The sequence below is a fragment of the Gekko japonicus genome, unplaced genomic scaffold, assembly GCF_001447785.1.
Source record: "Gekko japonicus isolate JY-2015 unplaced genomic scaffold, Gekko_japonicus_V1.1 scaffold767, whole genome shotgun sequence".
Taxonomy (NCBI): Eukaryota; Metazoa; Chordata; class Lepidosauria; order Squamata; family Gekkonidae; genus Gekko; species Gekko japonicus.
Window position 1 is genome coordinate 514027 of NW_015161972.1, and position 23212 is coordinate 537238.

Below are 23212 nucleotides of genomic sequence, written 5' to 3' on the forward strand. Positions count from 1 at the left end.
AGGGTGTCATCTTTAAGATCAACGATAGAAGAGAGAAGATAGACTCCACTTTTAAAGCCAAAGAATTTTTGAGACGTCAGCTGGGGACAGACGAAGAGTCCAAAGAAGAAGAAACGAAGTCTAGTGACTCTGCTACCTCTGGAATGGAAGAGACTCTGCGGCAGAAAAGGGTGCAGGACCAGCCAGAGTGGTATACGATTTCAGAGACAGAAAGCCGAAGTAAAGGCAGAAGGACTTGGAAAATGGCCTTTTGAAGCGAAGAATAAGAAGATGATCAGAGACTTCTCTCATAACAACTAACAAAATAATATATAAATAGCAAATTGTTATAAGCAAGAACTCTACAAGTATATTGTGATATTAACACTTATAGTACTAACATTTTTACTAACAGTGAAAAGATCCCCTCCTCTTGGGGTTTTAGTTTAGTGTGGTTTGCTTTCCTTTATCCTTAGTTGTAGTCCCTTTCCTAATATTTTTTTTGTAGTTTTTGTAGTATTTGCAAAATAAAAAAATATCCCTCTGGGGATTGAAAAAAAAAAAGAAACCTGGCAGACCAATCAATCCATGATTGCATACTAGCGATCAAGAGATGGGGTTCTTTACTAATTGGGCCATAGTATAAATAAGTCTGATTGTGCCTCATCTGGTTGAAGGATTTTACAAGTAAGGCAGAAATGTAAGTTAAAAATTTTCCACTACAGTGATGCTAGCTGTTCCATAGACTTGGCTAGTTTAAAGACAGGCAACTCCAGTTTCCTCTGACTTGAGTTTCCTAATGTAATTGGAGTTTCCTGGATGTCAGGGTATATGTGTATGTGTTTGCATATCCTGTACTGTACCAATACTTGCTCTTACATCTTGTCTACCTCAGAAGGTCACAAAGTGGGATGACCAGATTAACCCAGCTCCATTTGGAATATGATCCCTGTCTAATTCTGATGATGTTTCACTGAACTTCAGAGATTATTAGGAACAGAACCTCAGCAGTGAAAAATGGTCCTTCTGTCCTTTCCCATCCCATCACCTATCTTATATACACACGCGCACATTTTGCCCCCAGGTTCCACAGACACAACAGAGGGAATGGGAAGGAACGTAAAAGGCAAGATCTCCATAATTCTCATCAGAAACCCCATAGATTGGTCTCAGTTGATCATAAAAGTCCAATGGGGGGGATTCATGCTCATCCCTAGTCGCAAACATCTGTTTAAATAGGTTTTTAATCCCGACAGGCCCGGTGCAGACTAGAGTAAAAGCAGCAAGACAGCATTTAAAAATTGGGGGGGGGGGAAATCTTGAGAAATAACATAATAATAATGAAATTTAGATATAAATTAGGGAATGATTTTATAACCCCGTTTTCAACATTTGTGTGCCTATGTCTGCTGTGTTATATATAGTTCAACAACTATGTATGCTCTATAAATGTGGATAAGACTATGATGAATCCACTGAAGTAATTTTACCTTATCACCTTTGCTGCCTTTGTCACCCTTCTCTCCGTGAGCTCCCTGTAGAAAGCCATACCAGAGATTAAGACCATGCGTATGTTATAATATCGAAAGGATCACTTTAAAAAAAAGATCAGCAAAAAATTCTCATTCCTCCTACAAGTACCTGAAAGAGTCTTGATGTATCACATGAGAGGCTTTTGGAAATTTAAAATAAACAAAATGTTTTACTTAACTTGGAGGGGGAAAGCTCAGGTGCAATCAGGGGTAGGGTGTATGAGGTGAACTGAAAAACTGAGGTAACTTTGTAACCACACTAAATCCAGATAATCTGTCGCTCACAAGTAAGTGTTTCTGCTATCCAACAAGGTCTTTAAAACTTTGATGAAAGAGGCTTTCTTTTCAGTTTCTGCTTTAACACTCAAGCATAGGTTCCTGAGTTTCACTGACACATCAGGTTTAAAAGGCAGGAACATACAACCCAGTTCCCAGAATCCTTCTTCGTACACAGACCAGGGATCACTACTCTTTCAAGAGATATCTCCCTTTTCATTGGGCAGGAATTACTTCTCTTAACTAGAATCAATTTCCCTTTCGGCTTGAATGGGAATCCTTGCTGATCCACTCATTCCTTCTGCCACTTTCCCAGTCTATAGTCAGTGCTTAACTCTTTCTCTTCTTCAACTCTCAGTTCTCAACTGTCATTTCTTAACTGATGCTCTCCACAGAATTTGTTTGAACAGCCTGTCACTCAAAGGTTCTCAGACTCTGTGAGACATTAACCCTTGATAGCCTGTCACACCATCTCTCCAAATTGCTGACATTACAGAAGCATCTGCAGCAGTCTCTAATACAAGGCATTAAATGCAGGAACAGCTTATTTGCCTAGTTAACAAGAGAGCCTGTACCACTATGGGACTGTTCACACATGTCTGTTCATTACTAGATAACTCTCAGCTAAATGTGTGTTTCAACTGAATGCTGAAGTAACTCTGAATGCTATGAATGTTCTGTCTCTAATAACTGGTGACTGCTGATTCAGATTTGCAGGTCAGCAAATGACAGTGTATGTGGAACTGTCCCTAAGCAACTTGTCCAAGTTTGTCAACATTGTGTCTGTTTGACATTTACCTTGCTCCCACCCAGGAGCTTGGCCACAGTTCTTCCTAGAATTCTGACTGCCATTTTTATTCCACTTCCCTTTTGCATTCTAGAGTGTCCAAATTCTGTCATGGAAAGTATCTATGAAACAATACCTTGTGGACTGTTTTCTGCTAATGCTTTGAAAACAGTACATCCGTTATCAAAGGCTAAATGTTAAGCAATTTTGGTAATATAAGCATAACTGATATAATAGTAAAATTCTGAGGGAATAATCCAGGTGAGCTCAAGTACAACATCAATAGTCAGCAGAGTTGCATGAGGTTCAAAAGAACTCTGTTTTCTTTATTCCTTCCACCAGAGTAAAGGATGAACTTGCATACAGGCAGCACAAGGGGTCTTTGCAGGGGATGGGGGTAGGGTTGCCAAATGGGCCTGGGGGCGGGGAATCCCCCGCTTTGGAGGCCCGATTCCCCCCCCCGACGATCTGTGCCATGCCCCCAACGTGAGCACGTAGCACGTCACTTCCTGTGACATGCTGCCGGCGCACGCGCGCCCACCGCAAGCTCCCGGAGCCCAGCGAGGCTCCCCCACTCCAAGGGGTAAGTAAACTTGGCAACCCTAGATGGGGGGCTCATTTATGTTTCCCATATCTCCATATAGTGTATCCCCCAGCAAATCACTCATACTGCAAGTGTTGGGGGAACCTGCTTGGCACATGGAAACTGGTCTGGGAATATGTGATGCTCTGTGATGCTCTGTCTTCTTGATGCTTGGGGGGGTCAACAGTGGGAGGGCTTCTAATGTCCTGGCCCCACTGGTGGACCTCCTGATGGCCCTGGTATTTCTGGCCACTGTGTGACACAGAGTGTTGGACTGGATGGGCCTTTGCCCATCCAAGAACATTGGCGTCTCTTATGTTCTTATGTTCTTAATAGGTGTACTTATGCACATATTCTTGCAATGTCCATTGTGCTGCATGTGCACATACACTGTGAACTTGAATAGGCAGGAGAATGCAGAACACATGCTCACTGAAACTTCTACAAACTCGGACATTGTGCTTGATTGGATTGGCTTTTGACATATATGAAAAATTTAAGCATCACATCTTTTGTCCAAAGAACATAGATCAAAATGCTTTTCAGTAACAAAATAAAAACTTTTTCTTTGCATCACTGACCTTTTCTCCTCTACTTCCAGGGTGTCCCTAGAAAAAGGATACATATTTTAATGTTTGCTATTGGTGAAATCATCTTAACATCTGGACAAAAAAGCCATTGATTTTTAGTTGCATCAACAGTTTCATTTGTAGCTTTAGAAAGAAATTGCAAGTAAAAAAGGCACAAAGGTACAACAACATACCTCAGCCAAGAAATCAGTATGAAATAGAAATTTTAAAAGTCAGGTACATTAAGCATGCTGTAGCCAGGTTTGAAAATTGATTTAGGTTTCTTGTTGTTGTTTTTAAGCAGAAGGGAATATAACAACTAGTATGGAAATCTCTATCTATGAAAAAAAATATTCCTAAACATTTGTACTCTGCTTTCTTTACCTATCAAAGATAAGTCTCTCTAACGTTTGTTTCAGTTGGGCTTTCAATTAAATCCAGTTCCTACATATCAAACAATTCCTATGAACATTTAAGATTTTTTATTTATTTTTAAGAAAGTTACTTATAGGACTTATAAAAAACAGTGACTTAGAATGTATCTGCTCTGGATAACATCCTAATGGTGCTTCAACTGGGATTCTTTAATCCCCTTTAGCTACAAAAAATAATAATGAATCTATCTATTTCTTCTGTGTTCTTATTAGCAGAACGTAGAGGGACCTCACCTTAACCTGCCATTTGAAATTTTGCACAAAGCTTTCCATTCTTTTTTCTAATACAAATTTGTCAAGAAGGCAGTTTAGAGTATCAGTGTTCTGTACTGCCACCTGAAAAGTGTGCTAATATGCATGAAAGGATTAAGTCTACACAGAGGGTGGTAACCTAGCAGAATAGCAATGTAAAGTCAACTTAACAGCCTAATATGTAAAGGGAAAGATTTTGCTCACAGAGAAAATACTCTAACAGTGCAATCCTCAGCAGAGTTATACCTCTTTAAGTCTATTTAATTCTGTTTGCTTAGAAGGCCTGGGAGAGAAAGTTCTGTGAGACTCATGAATGCTGTTAGCGACCATTAAGGGAAAGCCAATACTGGGAAAGATGGGAACCAGTTCTCTCTTGGTATAAAGTAATTCTTTATAACTGTCAGTTGGCCAATGAGAAAGAGACAAAAAAGCAGTCTACATATGAGGCAGAATGAGGCAGCAGAATCTTCAGGTGACCAAATGGGCTATAAAGCTTCAATCTGCAGATGAGAATAGTCACATTTGCAATGTTCCACCTTAGAAAAACTCCCTACAAATTAAAAGAAACAGGGAGAAACGTTCTAGGCTAAACCATCACATGCTATGTTGATTTTTCACTTACAAGGGAGTATTAATATGTTTAAAAAGAAATACCAACACCAAAAGAACAAAGAGATGTCTTCTATCCCATCACAGCAAGGTTACACGGTGTCCATTATGTGGGGCTACCAGTTGTATAGCATCAAGGCAGCCCTTTTCTTTCCCTTCCAGTCCACAAGTAAAGAATATAGACAAGGCCAGAAGTATGAGGGGGGGAGCGAAAAGACCCTCAGCTCATGGTCTTTCTCCTGTTTATTGTTGCCCTTCTTTATCTGAATGGTATTTACTCAAATCATACTTAGGTCTGTTTGTAAGCTGGTTTGACTCCCCATTGGAGGAGAAAAGCGGGAGAATAACAGTGCAATCCCTGAACTATATTTGAGTCCAGTGGCACCTTTAAAACCAACGAAATGTAATTCAAGGTATAAGCTTTCACATGCAAGCACACTTCTTCAGCAATCCCAAACAGAGCTACACTCTTCTAAACCCACTGACACCAGTGGATTTAGAAGGATGTAACTTTTCTTAGACTTGATTAGAATTCACCCAATTTAGAGAGCAATCCTAAGGAGGTCTGCTCAGAAGGAAATCCCATTTTATTTAATAAGGCTTACACCCATCATGCGTTCTTAGGATTAAAACCTCCATTCTTCCATACTAGACTGAAAGAAGAGATCTGAAGAACAAATCCAAAAAGAACTAACAGATTGGTAAGCCCTTTCCGTGGTGGGGGGGGGGGGGGGGGGGAGTCTGTCAGCTGTTCCCTGCCTCTGCTGTTCAAAACAAGACAAGAATATCCACAAGCACTTTCTAACCGAGAAAGCAGCTGTAAGCAGTTAGGAGAAGCCAGTGTGGAGCAACATAGCAGCTGGGTCAACCAACCTTGGAGCCCATTGGTCCTCTTGTACCTGGCAAGCCCATCAAACCTAAATCTCCCTTTTCACCCTAAAGGGGTCAATAAAGAGTGTTATTCATTACACCTGTGGCAAGGTGTCAGTAACTGACTCTCTGGTTCTGCACCAGAGTGGTCAAACATGCAACACTGCTACAATTCTGGACACAGCGATAAGAGTGGGAATGTAAGAGACATGCAAGTAACTGAGCCTAAATTGTGACGGTCATCTTTTGACATTATCTCTTTCTAGGCAACAAATGGTCTTTACCAGCAAAAAGGGATATGCTGCCAACCAGTGTTCCCTCTAAGCTGAGTTAGTGTGAGCTAGCTCACAGTTTTTTAGCCTCCAGCTCACAGATTTTTGTCTTAGCTCAGGAGGGATGACTGCAGAGCAAACTAATTTATGCAGTAGCCAGATCACTCACTCACAACTTCAATGCCAGTAGCTCACAAGGTAGAATTTTTGCTCACAAGACTTCACAGTTTAGAGGGAACATTGCTGCCAACTATGTACAGTTGGACTGGCTCAAGCTCTGTGGCAAAATTTATTTTGTTCCCCTGCTCTGAATCCTGTTGTAAGCAGATAAAGGTGAGTTTTGTTGTTGAGGGGTTCTTTCCCCCCTCTTCACCATAGGAAATAGTGCAAGGGGAAGTGGTTGCTGGGGGAGGGGGGGCATAGGGAATTGGACACACTGACCACTGACACAGGCTGTACTGTTCTGAGGCTTATGGGTATGTTACAGTCCTTGAGGTGTTTCCAGAATAACTAGTTGCCTCTTTCATACTTATGACCCAAGTCAATGGCCTGTATTTATGGCTGTCAACTCTGAGCTGGGAAATTCCTGGAGATTTTGGGGTGGAGCCGGAGAAGGGCAAGATTTGGGCAGGGGAGGAGCCATTTATACAAATGCATGCAAAGCAGACCATCATTGAGATGATTCAACCAAGTACCCTGCTACGCTAAACAGAAGCACTATGGTTCTGGATCAAATTAATATTTTTGCAGCTTACTTTAGAGTACAGGTGATGGGGAATCACCACACTCTTAGTGAACATGAGATATTTGTGTACAGCACCCTAAATGCTAGGGTTACCAGCTCTGGGTTGGGAAATATCTGGAGATTTTCAGGGGTGGAGCCTAGAGAGGGCAGGGTTTGTGGCAGGGAGGGACCTCAGCAGGGTTGTAATGGCACATAGAGTTAGGGTTGCCAGGTCTGGGTGGGAAAATACCTGGAGACTTTGGGGGTGGATCCAGGAGAGGGCGGGGCTTGGTGAAGGGAGGGGCCTCAGCATGGTACAATGCCATAGAGTCCACCCTTCAAAGCAGCCATTTTCTCCAGGGGAGCTGATCTCTGTCAGCTGGAGATCAGTTGTAAAAGCTAGCAAAGGGAAACTTACTTATTGGGCTATCTGGCTGTCTGGCCCTGCTCCACAGTGTCCCCTGCTCCCCCCTTGCAGTGATCTACCGCTGCAATCCACTTTAAATTGTCAGTTTGGGCTAGTGATCTGGCCAGTGTCACCAATGTCTTAATTTATTTTGAGCTATATTGGTAGTTGACTGAGACACTGGGCCACTAAGAAATGTTTCCTGACAGCCATTTCCATCCTGAAGGGGCAGAAAGCTCTCTCACTAGACACGTTGCCTGCTGCACTGATTAACATTTGATAAATGGAAACACCAGCATCTCTATAAAAGCACAGCAGCAGTGCCTTTGCAGGGAGGAGAGAATGAACTCCCTGCTGAAAAGACTCTTTTCAGGCCTAGCTGGCAAGCTAGTGGGTGGGATCTTCATGCTGGCTTAAAACCAAGGGGAGAAAGTTAACAGGAATGAGCAAACTCTGAGGTAGACAATGAGAAAAGACAGGAGCCTGAAAAATTGACAGCAAGAGAGAGAAAGAAGGGGAATGTGCATGGGAACTGATGGGATCAAATCTGCCTGGGTCTGGAATAATATTTAAAAGGGAAAGAAGGATGTGGATTTCAGGGCCTAGCCACTATCGAAGCAATTGGGGGGGGGCAATCAGAGGAGACTATCCATCCTGAGCAGGTTTTGTACCTGGCATCACCATGCACTCTGTAGCCTGAATGTCATTATGTCTTTATACCTGTCACCACGAAGATATTGGGTTGGGTGCCATGGAGGATTTCCATAGGAGGAAGAGATGTCTACTCACAGACCATGACTTCCTGGCCTCCCTTCCTGCTGCAGCCCTAAATGCCCCTCCAAATGACATTCCTGGAGGACACCCTCACCAACAACATGAGGGGGTCTGTCACGCCACAGGGGAATTTGTGAAAATTATCCACTCCCCCCACACACACAATCTGTAGAAATTCTCTGTGGGATCCAACCGGTCTTTTTCAACATTTAGTAAAATCTGACAGGGTTGAATTCAGTGTGTGATGAATGGGTGTGTGATGAATGGGTGTTGCCGACCCACGGCATTAGAGTTGCCGACTGATCTCCAGCCAGGTGACAGAGATCACTTCACTTGGGAGAAAATGGCCGCTTTGGAAGGTGGGCTCTATTGCATTATATCCCGTTGAAGTCCCTCCCCTCCCCAAACCCCGCCCTCCTCAGGCTCCACTCACAAAATCTGAAGATATTTCCCAACCTGGAGTTGGCAACCCTGATTGTTTTCCATGACTGCCGCAGGCTATGACAGCCAAGTGAAAGGAATACACTGTAAAAGAAAGAGGAGCTGACAGATACGCTGTCTTGAGATGCTTTTAAAACTCAAATGAGTCATTGATTGGTACCTGACAGATTAATGAAGAGTGAGAGCTGGCAGCCAAAAGCTATTGCTACCCAGAAACACAGCATCCTTTTCACCTCCAAACGGAGGCATTACCAGTGTGCATGCAATCCTACACAGAGCTGCATATCCTTCTCAGTCCATTGCACTCAGTGGTCCTAGAAGTCTGGATTTGTGCTGGATATTTTGTTTTAATGTCATTATAAGGATGATGATGAAGAACACTTTTTCCTAAGAGCTACATGGGGAGGGCAGTAAGAAAGGATGGTACAGAAGAAGGCGGCAGGATAAAGCCATGCATGAAGAACGTATCCCACTCTGATGCCACCGTGCCATTCTCCAACCATCTTTCCACTGCATACTCTGGAGCAGATATGAAGTACTACTCTCCACATTTTAAAAAAAAGTATGTTTCAGGGCTATTAAAGAAATATAACTATTGTCAGGATCTAGATCTAGTAATCCTATGCATGCATCTAATCTTAGGTAACCTCTGTCTCTTCATGTATTATTTATCTGTTTATTCCATCTGCATTGTACAAGGCAATGGAAATCTGAATGAAACATGATAGATCCTAAACATTTAAAATTCGTTGCCAGCTAATTTTACCAAAAGCAGGCTGTTTTTGACCAGATTGATTTAACATAAAGCAAATCAAGAAACTTTTTACCCATATTGAGAAAAACTCTGTGCTTTAATCTTACCCGAGGTCCTGTTGGCCCAGGCCATCCAATAAGTCCTGGCATTCCAGGGACACCTGGAGGTCCTGGTCTGCCCTTCAAAGAAAAGAAAAGAAAAGGGAGGGGAAGAAAGAGAGAGAGAGAGAGAGAGAAAGAAAGAGAGAGAGAGAAAGAAAGAGAGAGAGAAAGAGAAAGAAAGAAAGAAACAGAAAGAGAGAGACAGAAAGACAGAAAGACAGAAAGACAGAAAGACAGAAAGACAGAAAGACAGAAAGACAGACAGACAGACAGACAGACAGAAAGAAAGAAAGAAAGAAAGAAAGAAAGAAAGAAAGAATCAGATATAATGATACTGAATTTCATGACTGGGGGCAGAAAAGTGAGTGTAACAAAATTTTTCAAGCTATATCAACCTACCAGACATAACCTTGGAAGTTCTTCCAGGTCATTGTATCTTATGGGCAGTGGTCTATGGGGGCACGTTCCTTGCAAGCAGTTCATATACAGTGCTGCATTCTTGTGTGGCATTTTGGACCACTTCAGGGTTTTGAAGGAAAAGTGGTCATATAATTCTTTTCACAATGAGAATCCCTGGTTATATCCTGCAGAGTATTTCTTTGGCTTCTGTATTGGAGTAATTAGATAAATGGAAGTATTCTATTAGTGAGATTAAATAGTTGCCATGGCATAAGGGAGACAATGTTTTGAAAATATATATTATGCAAAGTGCCAGATTTTAATGAGCATACTTTGGCAAATCCAAAGTATTCAAAGGTAATAATAATTCTTTCTCTCTTGTGACAGGGTAAAATATTTGAACTGTCCAGTTCAGCCATGTATTCACTAGCTTTAGGCAAGTTAATGTTTGGGGTCTCAAATGGATTTTGCAAGGAGAAGGATGGAGGATGGTTGCTGATATCCTCCCTCTCACTGCAGACCTCCAGTTCCACCCTCATGTTGTTCCTTGGTGTGTCCTGTCTCACAAGAGCAGCATTTGGGGGGACATTTCAGGCACTCGGTGAGAGGAGGTCTATCAAGGTCAGCGTTGCCTACTCAGACTGGCAGCAGCTCTCCAGGATGTTAGGTATAGGTTTTTGACATCACTTACTACCTACCATCTTACCTACCACGCACACCCTACCGTCTTAACTGTAGATGCCAGTGATTGAACCTGGCACCTTTTGCATGCCAAACAGATGCTCTACCACTAAGCCACAACCCTTCCTTGAATTTAAGAATGTCTTAAACGATGGGTTCCTTATAATGGATGCCTTTGGAGAGAAGTAGAATATATTTATGAAGTGTTGGAAGAGCTGTGGTAAAAATATTCCTTCTGGAACATGCATTTGCAGTTCTATGACACAAGATTCCTTTTTTGTTTAATGTTTGATAATTATGTCCAAAGTGAATTTTCCACAGGCAAACCCATCGGGTACATTCTCTACCCTGTCTGGGAGAGGGGCTATAGCAGTAATAGAGCACACACTTTGCATACAGATAATTCCATGTTCCTTTTCTGGTATCCAAGGCAGCAGCGATGGGAATGAGTTCTGCCCAAGACCCAGGAGAACTGCCACCTGTCTGATTAGATGATACTGAGCATGATGGGTCAGTTGACTCAGCAAAAGGTATCGTATATGTTTAGGTGTGCTTTGGGGTATATAATCAGTGAACCCTCCTGTACACCAGCAGAAGACATACTTCAACAGCCTGAACCGCCACAGATCTGGACAGACCACAACAATAACAGTGCAATCCCAAACACGGTTACATTCTTTTAAACACATTGCCTTCAACAGGATTAAAGAGGTGTAACTGCTCAAGATTGCACTGATAACCACGATTGTATATAAAAACCCTCATGTCTATTCATGTGGGTAGCTGTGTTGGTCTGAAGCACAGAACAAAGTCTGAGTCCAGTGGCACCTTTAAGACCAACAAAGTTTTATTCTGGGTCTAAGCTTTCATGTGCATGCACACTTCAGATCTGAAGAAGTGTGCATGCACACAAAACCTTATACCCAGAATTAAACTTCATTGGTCTTAAAGGTGCCACTGGACTCCGACTTTGTTGATATATGAGAGTCGCACAATCATTCCTACTCAAAAGTGTCCTACAAGTAGAATTTTGTAATGTGCAGAGTTCCTAGTGCTGATGAAGTTGCCTGCCAGTGATCCAAGTGTCATATCATTCATAATTACGTCATAGTGCCAGGTTCACATTAACTGCAGTGGAATGCTACACAAAATAAAAGATACAGACTAATGAAAATCTGCATTCCCAAGTTCTATACTAAACTAGGTAGCAAATGATTTTTATCTAGTTTTGGGAGTTATTCCAGACAACAGTTACTTGTATCACATGCTCTCATGAGTTTTAGGTGATTTGTCTCTTACCTTTCTTCCTGGCCTGCCAATTTCCCCCTGTCGGAGGAAAAAATATATCAGACACACGAAATCTCTTGTAATTTAGGGTGTTCATTTTGGTCAATGTTGACAGAATAAATTCTTCAGTGATTGTGTCTTCTGCACAGTGGTGCAATTTGAATCATAGCACTGCATCTCTAGTACAGTTGGGCTGGATGTGAGGGTGATCAGGCTGTGGTATCTGTCACCACCACACTGATCACCAGGGTTGATTTGGCTGATCCAGCTGGCTAGGTTGGCATCCCTCCCAAAGGTGCACACTTGATTGAAGAGGATGACCATCCCTGACAGAAGGAGTGTACTGTTGCTTGGCATGGCTTCCATGTGCATCCCTCCCAAAGCTGCACATTTGATTGAAGAGGATGACCATCCCTGATAGGAGGAGTGTACTGTTGCTTGGTATAGTTCAGCTTACCGGGGCTGCTGGTGCAGACCTAGCTGGACAGTTTTTATAGCTCACAAATAATCTGTGTCTGTGAAATGATCAGTATTTTTCCTTCGTATTAACCCGACTTCCCTGACCTGGATAGCCCAGGCTAGCCCAATCTCATCTGATCTCAGAAGCTAAGCAGGGCTGGCCCTGGTTAGTACTTGGATAGGAGTCCATCAAGGAGGTCCAGGGTCACAACGTAAAGGCAGGGAATGGCAAATCACCTCTGAATGTCTCTTGCCTTGAAAACCCTACAGGGTTGCCCTAAGTCAGCTGTGACTTGACAGCCCCCCCCCCCAAATCAACAACTAGAGTACACATTTATTTATTTGATACATTTATGCACCACTTTCCCACCATTGAATTCAAGATGTTTGCAAAACCAATGTTATCAGTCCTGCCACTTACTTTGTCCCCTTTTGGTCCCTTCACACCAGGAATACCTTGAGGACCCTAAAAAAGAAACATAATACGTTGCATGACCTACGCCCATTATTCTGCTTACCCCAGCACATTTAATTAGTAAACTGAGCCATCAATTAATCAGAAGATTTCATTGTTCTTTCAAAACCTTTTTCCATTTTACACTTCAGTTTCTTGGATCTGGATTGCACATGCAACTCAGTTATTGAGTGTTCAGAGCTGTCTCCTGTCCTGGTCTGATTTCATTTTCAGTTGCAAGCACTTCAGGACCAGTAGAAAAGAGATTAAGAGCCCCAGTAGCAGGTGAAAAACCATGGAGTGATATACTGGAAACATCAAGCATAGCGATCACAGAGCAAAAGTAATTCGATATTTAGAAAGCAGATGAAACTCTGGGGAAAGAAGAATCGGAACAGTTCTACCTGGGATTTTCTACATACAAAGTATGTGCTGTCCACTGAAACAGCATCCATTTGCTATTGTAACATCACTGCAGTGGCACATGTCATTTGAAGTTTTTCTCTGAAGAAAAAAAGACTTCTGAAACCCTTCGACTTGAGACTTCCTTACATACTCAAATGAAATCATAAGTGCCTGTTAGCACTGAACAAAGTGAAGATCAGACTTCAGGTGAAGATGAAATCAACATTCACATTGATTCTAAAGATGGTATCAATGTGAATGTTGATTTCATCTTTAAAAGAACTTAAATCCAAAATTCTGGAAATAGCGGAACTGGACAAATTGAGTATAGCCTTGAACAACAAACCAGAGGACCATTTTTGGGACAGATGGAAAATTATTTATACCTGGCTGAACGTGAAGTAGATAGAACAGAACTGAGAAAATGCTAGTAAAAAATATTAGATGAGGAAAATAAGAAAGAGGAACTCTTTTTTTCAAGAAATGTATTAATACGAAACAGTTTTATGTATATACTTTGTGAAATGAAAATATGAAAATAAAATTCAAAAAAAAAGCATAGCAATCAAGGAGCAAAAGTAATTCAATATTTAAAAAGCCGATGAAACCTCTGGGAAAAGAAGAATTGGAAAGTTCTACACTTTTAGAGTTGTAATACAGTTGTGGTAAAGAGTACTTGAGATTATATTATTTCAGAGACTGGTTGAGTGCTCACCTGGATTTTTTAAAAACCTCCCTGTATAGAGAACACTATCATGGCAAGAACAATGCAAAGTGAGAGCAGTGCTCCAACAAATACAAGGGAGCAATTTTGATGAGGGAAGCATTCAGATTTGTTCCTCCTACTTGCTGCACAGTCAAAGGAACTCTGAAAAACAAAAAATAACATTCACACTGATTCTGTAAAGATAACATTAACAGACTTGGCTATTGGTCTGATCAAAGCTAGGGTTGCCAGCTCCATGTTGGGAAATACACGGAGATTTGGGGGATGGACCCTTAAGAGGGCAGGGTTCGGGGAGTGGAGTCTTCAGCGGGGTATGATGCCATAGAGTCCACCTTCCAAACCATCCATTTTCTCCAGGTGATCTCTGTTGCTTGGAGATCAGCCGTAATCCCACGAAGATCTCCAGCCACCACCTGGAGGATGGAGAGGGAGTGGAATTCCGTGACAAAATTGTAGAATTGTTTACTGTAGTAATTTCTGTAGAAAATTGCTGTTGTTGTTGTTCAGTCGCACAGTCGAGTCCGACTCTTTCTCGGTCCATTGCTGACCAATGAGAGCTGCCAGGGGCCCCACTCCCAATTGCAGCTTCTGCCAATAAGGGAAAGAATTTCCTTCCCTCCTCCCACCTCCCTCCCCGGCTTTGCTAATGAGGGAAGGAGTCTCCCTTCCCCCTCCTCTCCCCAGCTTTCCCTTTGCAGTTTGCTTGGTGCAGGAAGCTCCTGCAGGCTTTGAAGCAGGCGGCCCAGTCCTTTTCACATGCTAGCCTGCTAGCTTGTGCCAGGCAACCACTGATTCCCCTCAGCAGCAGCACATAAGGTAGAATCTTTTGGGGGCTTTTTTGCTGGGGGGTGTTCAAAGGTGGTTGGGAAAAGAGAGGGTGGGAAAGTGGCTGGAAACAGCCTTTGCTAATGAGGGAAGGAGTCTCCCTCTCCCTCCTCCCTCCACAGCTTTCCATTTGAAGTTTTGCCTGGTTCACAAAGCAGTTGCTCCTGCAGGCTCGGAAGCACACACCCAGTCCTTTTCATGCCTTAGCTCATCTGCTTGTGCCAACCATCTGGTCTCTTCATAAGAAGTACATAAAGTAGGAGGGGGTTTTAGCTTTATTTTTGCCGGGGGGGATGTTCAAAGGTGGTTAGAAGGCGGCAGCAGCAGCAGCGCCTGCATTCTGCCTTTCACAAGATCAGTTGTAATTCTGGGAAATCTCCAGGCCCTACCTGGAGGCTGGTAACTGTTGAATTCCAGCCTGAGTGCCTGTAGCTATCCTTGAACCCTCCTATAGAAAATTACATGGAGCAGAACCAGAGAAGGGTGTTGGGCTTTTTTTGGGGGGGGGATGCAATGAGTTCAGTGGAAGATGGTGTGAATCAGAGGGGCCATCCATCCAAGAAAATACACACAGAAGAGCAAAGCCTATTTCCTGCACAGAGGAAGAAACAAACACTTTTATAGTTTGGCTAAAACACATTGGCTTTCTTGTCCATGGGGTCGCGAAGAGTCAGACTCGACTGTGCGACTGAACAACAACAACAAAACACATTGGGGGGGGGGATTCCCATTTGGCACACTGCAGTCCAGGAAAGTGGAAACTGCTATTTTCCAGAGTATACAAATTGAAATGGAAAGGGGAGTGGTTGAAGAAGAAATGGTAGAGCCGGAGGAGAGGAGCCAATTGAAACGGGTATGACTAGAGGAGAAGGGGACTGTACCAAAGGGAAAAGGGGGCCTCATTACAGTTTTTTGTCCTGGGCCCATAAAAACCTGTAACTAGGGATGGGCATGAACCGAACCATTAAGAACATTTGTCACAAATTTTGCCCTGTTCGTGGTTCGCAAACCAAAATTTATGATGGGTCTACCATCACGAACTTCCACAAACTTTTAAAGCAGTTTGTGGTGGTTCATGGATAGAACAGAAAGCAGGGGTTTAAATGGACTCTGAGTTTTAAAAGAGTGCACAAGAAAGCCTGAAAAACAGCTGAGCAGCAGGGAGCATCTGTTCCCTACCACTTAGCTGTTTCAGGTTGTCTTCTGCACTCACTTCCTTTAAACTTTAAAGAGACAGCACAAGGCAATCCTAAAAGCAGCTGAGCTCCCCCTCACTCAGCTGCTTCTTGGGCTTTCTGTAAACTCTGTTTAAAGTGACTGCAGTCTTTTTCAGTGGGGTCACAAACCATGGTTTGGTTCGCGAACAAACCTCCCAATTTGGATTGTGGTTCAACACAAACCAGATTGCCCTTTATTCAAATATTCTAACATGGATTGTTTCATTGTATTCATGCCATGATCACACAAACTAGAAAAACCTAACATTACACTGTAACTTACTCTTTTCATTTCCATGTATATATTAAATTCCATGTATATTAAATTAAAGGATGCCTTTGCTTGAAGTAGTGAAAAAATGAACCTTTACTGAAACACTTTCCAACAATTTATAATTAAAAATTCCAAGTACGTTCCAGCTTTACTTCATGTAACTCTGATATAATCATCCAACTAATTAGTTTAAATCATCCTGGGAGAAATTCTGGCCACATTATTAATATTTGTTGTTGTGTGGGGCTTTCATGCCCATCGTGATTAATATAACAAAGAGTCTTGCAGCATCTTAAATACTTACAAATTTATTGTCACATAAAGCTTTCTGGCTGAGGAAAGCTTATCTCACAAAGAATTTATTAGTCTTTAAAATGTCACAAGACTCTGTTATTTTAGCTGCAGCAGATTAACACAATTTATCACCCCCACCCTACCAAATTTTATCACAATTAACATAATTGCTTTTGTTTAATCAAAAAAGAAAATAAATGACTAGAACAAAGCATTGCCAGTTTTCTACAGGCCCCCTGACTTCCATAGTCCAACCCAGTGCCCTGTTAGAGAATGCTGGTCTACGCATTTTTTTAAACCTTGTTTCATTTCCTTAGCAATTAACACCACCACAGAACTTGCCTGGGTATATAAAACATACTCTCATGAAGACAACGGTGGTTTCAGCAAAGCACCAGTCAAGACAAGCAGCTTTGATTGTGCCATCCTGAATTCTGTAGTATATGCAGATTTTCTGTATCCCACACATGTGATGGAATCCATGATGCATCATTTACAGTGTTCAGCATTTTAATTAAGTCAAAGATATATCCAGAAATTTATACCGGTGACACTGACCTTGATGAGATCAGCCAAATATGTGAACAAAATTATCAGGGATGTCCAGCTTGCCTCAACTAGGGCCAGGGCCTTTTCAACCCTGGCCCCCACCTGGTGGAATGAGCTCCCATATGAGATCGGAGCCCTGCGGGATCTATTACGATTCCGCAGGCCCTGCAAGACGGAGCTCTTCCACCAGGCTTTTGCTTGAGGTGGCGGACACCCCCCCCCCCGCCCCCCGTGGCCTGGACCTGAATAGTCATACGAGACTACCTACTCCTGAGACATCTAGCTAAACTATACATGGCACTTTATGAAAAATGTTGTTATATGGCTTTAATCTGTTTTGTTTTAAAACTGTATTGTGTACTGTACTTAGAAGGTTTTGTGCTGTTTTATGATGCCAAATGGCCTTGTTAGCCGTCCTGAGCCTGCTTCGGTGGGTAGGGCGGGGTACACATTAAATAAATAAATAAATAAATAAAATCATATAAATACTGTCGTAAGAGAGAAATTTCCTTCCTTCCTTCCTTCCTTCCTTCCTTCCTTCCTTCCTTCCTTACTTCCTTCTTATCTCACTCCCACGCCCTTAACAGTTTGCAAGTAGAAAAGGCTTCCATAGTTTCTTCCTTCATACCCTTGCAAGTTTGTTACAGTGTAACGCAGGTTACAGTGAAATTCTCATAATCTGTGTCACACTGCCAGGTGCTCACAATGAATGTTATTCATTGGATATGCATTTACCACAAGAAGCCAAGTTCTTTCAGAGTCCAGACTGCAGATAAACACAGACTCTAAATTATTTCATCTACTGAACCATAATTATACCACATATTTTAAAGACAGTGAGACCTAAATTATTCCCATCACAAATTATTGTTTGCTGAACCATACATTGTTTGGTCATTTCATACAAATGCAGATATAGTGGGTGACATCTCACCACTTTGGTGTCTTCTTCTGACACAAAGAGCCTTCTTATGCAAGAAGCAGTGCCTCACAAGAGGCCCTTCTCCTGCATTAGAGAAAAGTGCTGCTGTTAATTGAGTACAGTGGTAGGATCCAACCCAGAATTGTGCAAGATACACAAGATCACAGATGATTGCCTCCAAACCCTTTCCACAGGAAATTGGAAGCATCGCTTAGGACCACTTGGATCTTCAACATTAATTGAGAAGAACAGCAAAAACACACCATGACCAATCTTTTACTAATTAAATGAAGTTGGGAAATATATCTGATGAGGTAACTGATCAACATGAAAAATGTTTGACATTATGTACTCTTGGCATGGTGTGTCTAGCTCTTAATTCTCAGTCTGTTCATGAAGATTTTTATGAAAATCGATTGTAGGATATTACTTCATTTACTGAACATAGTGTATAGTCTAAATTTTGACTCAGTGAGATGTGGCTTGTAGGGTGAGCATGGAGCAGTATAAAAGGAAGACAGAAGGTCTTGTTTTGTTTAACCTTTGGTCTTTTCCCTTCACTTGCAGTAAAATGTCAACAGACTGCCAGTAAACTACAGAATGAGGTGGGGCTAGAGAAGCATTAAAACTAATGGCACATAAAGAAATGAGAAGAACTCTGGTAATGTAACACCATATGATGGATTTCTACAAGAATCTGTAAGAAGCTGGACAGAATCTGAGAACAATTTGCCAAAAAAACCTGGGTTAGCTTTATATTCCATTCATTGGAGACACGTCTTGCAATAGAATTTGGGTGCAATTCTTTTTCCTTTAAACTTCTTTCATATTTTTTACATTCAGAAGTATAGGGTCTATGGTATTTTGTTTTGCATAGCTGACTTTGGAGGGGTCACAGTAAGAGAGGAGGAAGGAGCATTAAAATAGCAGTACATAATTGATTATCCAAATATGATTTAACTGTATGCATGCCTCTTAATCGTACTCTGACCCCCAAATCCCCTGCCAGTGGCCAGAGGCGACCTGGTGACCCTAACTCTACATCTTATTAGTACACTGACACTGCAGTTGTGCTCATGGGACAAGCATAAGATTGCTTACTGAGTGCCTACACCAGTACTCTGCCACTGGGGGCGGGGGAATCATCATCAGCGTAGCAACGCCAACACCAGCAGGATGCCGTCACCACTATCACAAACAGCAAACTTTTACTTATTTAACTATTTATACCCCACCTTTCTCCCCAATAGGGATCCAAAATGGTTTACGTCATTCTCCTCTCATCCATTTTGTCCTCACTACAACCTTGTGAGGTAGGTTAAGCTGAGACAGTGTGACTGGTCCACTATCACCCAGAGAGCTTCCATGGCAGAGTGGGGATTCAAACCTGGGTCTCCCAGATACTAGTCTGGCACTCTTAACCACTACCCCCCCCAATCACACAAAATGGACCAGAAACAGCGAGGAGAGGACTTAGCTGAGATCTTTTCCGGTGAGACCAACCCCATTACTGACATCTTATCCCTGCAAAATAATTGAGGCAACACTAGTGAAACATTTCCATTGAAGTCAACAGATAGTGATGATAGCCTATCTATTTCCTTTTTATCCACCATCACAGCCACAATTTTTATGTCTCTGTCTATGTATTTATAGCCCACCTTTCTGAGACAGGCAATCATTTTGACAGGTGCAGGTCCAGAAGGTTCAGAAGTGTATAAAATGGATTCCATGCAAGCTAGAGACACCAAGCTCATCGGGGATCTCCAGCTGACTCTCCTCTACCTGCTCTCCTAGTTTGATGAGGATTGGATTTGCAGGGTCTGAGTTACGGCCCTCCAAAACAAGGTGCCCCTAGGAAAATGCTTTCTGGGGAAATGACAGTCATTTCCACGGAAAGCACTTTCTTCTAAGGATCACTGGTGGCTCTGCAAATACATGGAGTTTATTTTTTAACGGGTTGTTAAAGGTATTGCATTACTCCTTTCCATCATTACTCATGCTCATTTTTCAAAAACAGAAAAGAATCGTCTGTAGCTCATCTTTCCTTTTAGGGAGAGGAGGGGATTGTTAGAAGTGTCTGCAAATAGGTGATGAGTTTCGTTTTTAAAAAAGATTTTAAAACAGTATCATGTTATTTCTATGCAGTGTTGTGTTACCCATTCTTCTAAAAAAAAAATTAAATGTGGGGCAGAGAATCCTGAGGGTCATGTGAGATCACAGTGTGTGGGTGGGTGGTTCAACGCACATCAAGGTGTGTGAAACAGAAACAACAGCTAAAAATTGAGAGAGAGAAAATGGATTATCCTCTGTTGCAATGGAGATTTCACACAGAATCACACCAGCAACCAGACTACCATGGAAAATCAACCTGGTGTGGAAGCAACCATGGAAATCAATGGGATTAGAAGGGAATAACTTCGTTTACAATTACATTGGATGCCATGTTGTACAGTTAAGGTAATATGATCACAACACTACTCAGTATAAGGGGATGTATTTAAATTATACACTACAAAATTCAGCATATAAATCAAAATTTGGCTAAGAAAGCCATGCTTTGTTTTTTAGATCATACATGTATATTTCATAGTAGGCAGGCAGCATGGTAGAAGAGGCATTGCCTCCTGCCTGTGAAAAAAGATGGCCTGATTAACCAGGGTTGCCAACAATGCTGGAGAAACAAATGGACGCAACAGAAGGCAGGAAAAAAAAGAAAGAAAAAAGCAGGTGCAAGTATTTATTAGAGCTTTATGGATTCCTACGCATTTCACAGTAAAACTTCTTCAGGGGGATCTTCTACATGGTTTTTCAAATTCCACCTTGAGCAATGAAGTCATTTTTCTTTCTAATTCCTGATTAACCAGGGCACATTTGTCAATCAATCAAAAGTTTTAAATTGATTAATTTAATCAATCAATTGATTGATTATACATTGCAGCCCTAATAAATTATAACTCCTCTCGCCAGTGTATATTACTTTCTATATGGAAAATTGGTTTCTTAGATGTTATAATGCTGTCACTACAGGAAACAGAAATTATTTGAAGCAATACTTACGGAATTCCATCCCTGTTTGAAATATGGTGGAGGAAGTAACGGAGGGGGTGGTGGAGGGGGAGGGACAAGGACAGAGCAAACCCGATTGTTATTACTCCGTTTCTTCTGTTCCAAGCAAGGGAGGGCTGTTGGAAAGAAATGCTTCTATTAACTACAGTCTAAGAGTGACTTAATTAAGAGTCTTTCAAAATTGCAGCAGAAGACTCAAGCAATACAGATTTCAGCAGAAACGCGCACACACAAAAGGCCTGGCAAGGATGAAATCACGGACAAGAGGTTTTTGAAAAGAAAACGAAAGGAGAGGGGCAGGGATCAAAGAATTTCCTTGCTTCAAATTTTGTGAATACAGCAATAAGGAAAATCATATAAATTAAGACAGCAACCTGCATTCACATTTGAAGGCTTAACAGAATGTTACTACACTGTTGACTGAAGATTTGATGGACCAAGGCCCAGACTGATTTCTAACTAGGTCAAATATTCTGACTAGGTATAGTTATATCCCTGGCCTGGATGGCCCAAGGTAACCCCATCTTTTGGAAACGCAGGAATTTTAACTAAGTAATAAAATATATACTTTTACTTTATTTATTTATTTACTTTATTTTGCACCATCGGCCTTAGTCTAATTTTTTCCCCACAGAAACATTGCTATCCTGTTACACTGATACCTGTTACTGCTCTGCTGCCATCTATATATTCTACTCTAATTGTAATAATATTATTGAAATGAACACCAAAAGAAGCACAATTACTCTTTTCTCCCTGCTTGTTTTGAGACACTGGGCCCTAGAAAATGAATGACTGAAATCTTGATAAAGGAAACGGCCTGATTCTCAGAGCCAAGGCTGAGTTTGAGGTGCTGACAGTAAGAAAAGTTGTTTCAGACCAGTCCCCTCAGTTTTGCTCTGTGTGAGGCCAGACTGCAGAAGAGCAAAGAACACAGTTTTTCAGTTCAAACAGCTTAAGTCAGAATTTCCTCACACAATCTCTGGAAACTGATTGGCTACTACCCTCGCTATGCATTATGAGGATTGTAGGCTGTCTGCTTTCTACTCTCACACTGGTCTCTCCTGGGACCAGACTGCACTAGGCCTTGCTCCCAGTCCTGCACAGATCATGACAACTTGTCTTGGACAAGTCATATTAATGCCACTAAGAAATTAGCTTCATTGCATTCTTCAACCCTCTTACGATTTTTTTCTGGACCTCAGGAGATAACTATGTACCGGCTGCCATTTGGGCTTTTCAGGCTAAGGTTGTTCCATTATTATAATATGGCATACCACTAGCCATAGCCAAGGTTAATAAGTCTGATTCTCCTTGAGTTTCTTTTTCACATTCAGTGTTAAAATTGCCAGTGTGTGGTTCTGGTCCTGCAATTTGTTTGGAATTTGCTGAACCACCTCTGGAGTCTAAGGCTTGGATAGCAACATTCCTTTTCATATCAAAAACCTTCTAGTTTTCAGAAGGATGTATCAGCTTTTTAATGATGGTTTAAAGTACATGGGCAAAATTAGCTGATGATAAGCTGAAGAAATTGGGTTTTCCTTTTGAGTTTTTTTAACCAAATGGAATATTTGTTGTTGTTCAGTCGCACAGTCGAGTCCAACTCTTCGCGACCCCATGGACCAGCTCCCGCCAGGCCTTCCGGAATATACCTCTCAGCATAAATTGATTAAATCCACTGTGCTACATTTTGATAAATGGAGTACTCGTCGTAGAGCCTGGAGGGTGTGCTCCCTGTATTATTTAAGTCTCCCAGTCCCAAAGATTCTACCTGTTTATCCTAATGGTGCCTAAATATCAAATCCTGTTTTCTAAAGTAAGGTTAAATGTGTTGCTGTTAGAGAAATTATCAGGTAGGCTTGCAGGGATTCCATTTTCTGAAAGGCTTTGTGATTGTAAATCTGGAAAATTAGATACTATTTGGCATTTTTATGGACTGTAATAAATATAATATTGCCCAAGACAAGACAGATGGATTTAAGTTTACATTAAAAAATGGACTCCAGCTCCAGAGCTGGAGATTGTAGCTAAATTGTTAGCTGATGTTGACTCTCATGTGACTCCTGCAGTGGTAAATTTTCATCTATGGCTTTCAATAATGATATTCTATAATGTTAATATGTATTTTGTATCTCTTCTCTATTCACTTATGACCAATAGGCCTCTGAGCATCAGTAAATTGAATGGAAAAATGGAATGTATGCCAGGAAATAGATTGCTTGCAGACAGACAAAGGGTCAGAAAACTGTTTGGTTCAGTGGTACAGAACCTGCTCTGTATGCAGAAG

General features: G+C 41.6%; 1 protein-coding gene across 1 annotated transcript in view; it reads right to left on the reverse strand.

Annotated features, from left to right (window-relative positions):
• Positions 1-23212, reverse strand: part of COLQ (collagen-like tail subunit (single strand of homotrimer) of asymmetric acetylcholinesterase) — a 62920-nt gene that overhangs the window by 25802 nt on the left and 13906 nt on the right. Inside the window, 7 exon segments of the mRNA XM_015429692.1 lie at positions 1470-1514; positions 3739-3765; positions 5895-5957; positions 9370-9441; positions 11743-11769; positions 12611-12655; positions 20917-21041. Of these exon segments, the coding sequence (XP_015285178.1) occupies positions 1470-1514; positions 3739-3765; positions 5895-5957; positions 9370-9441; positions 11743-11769; positions 12611-12655; positions 20917-21041 (404 nt within the window).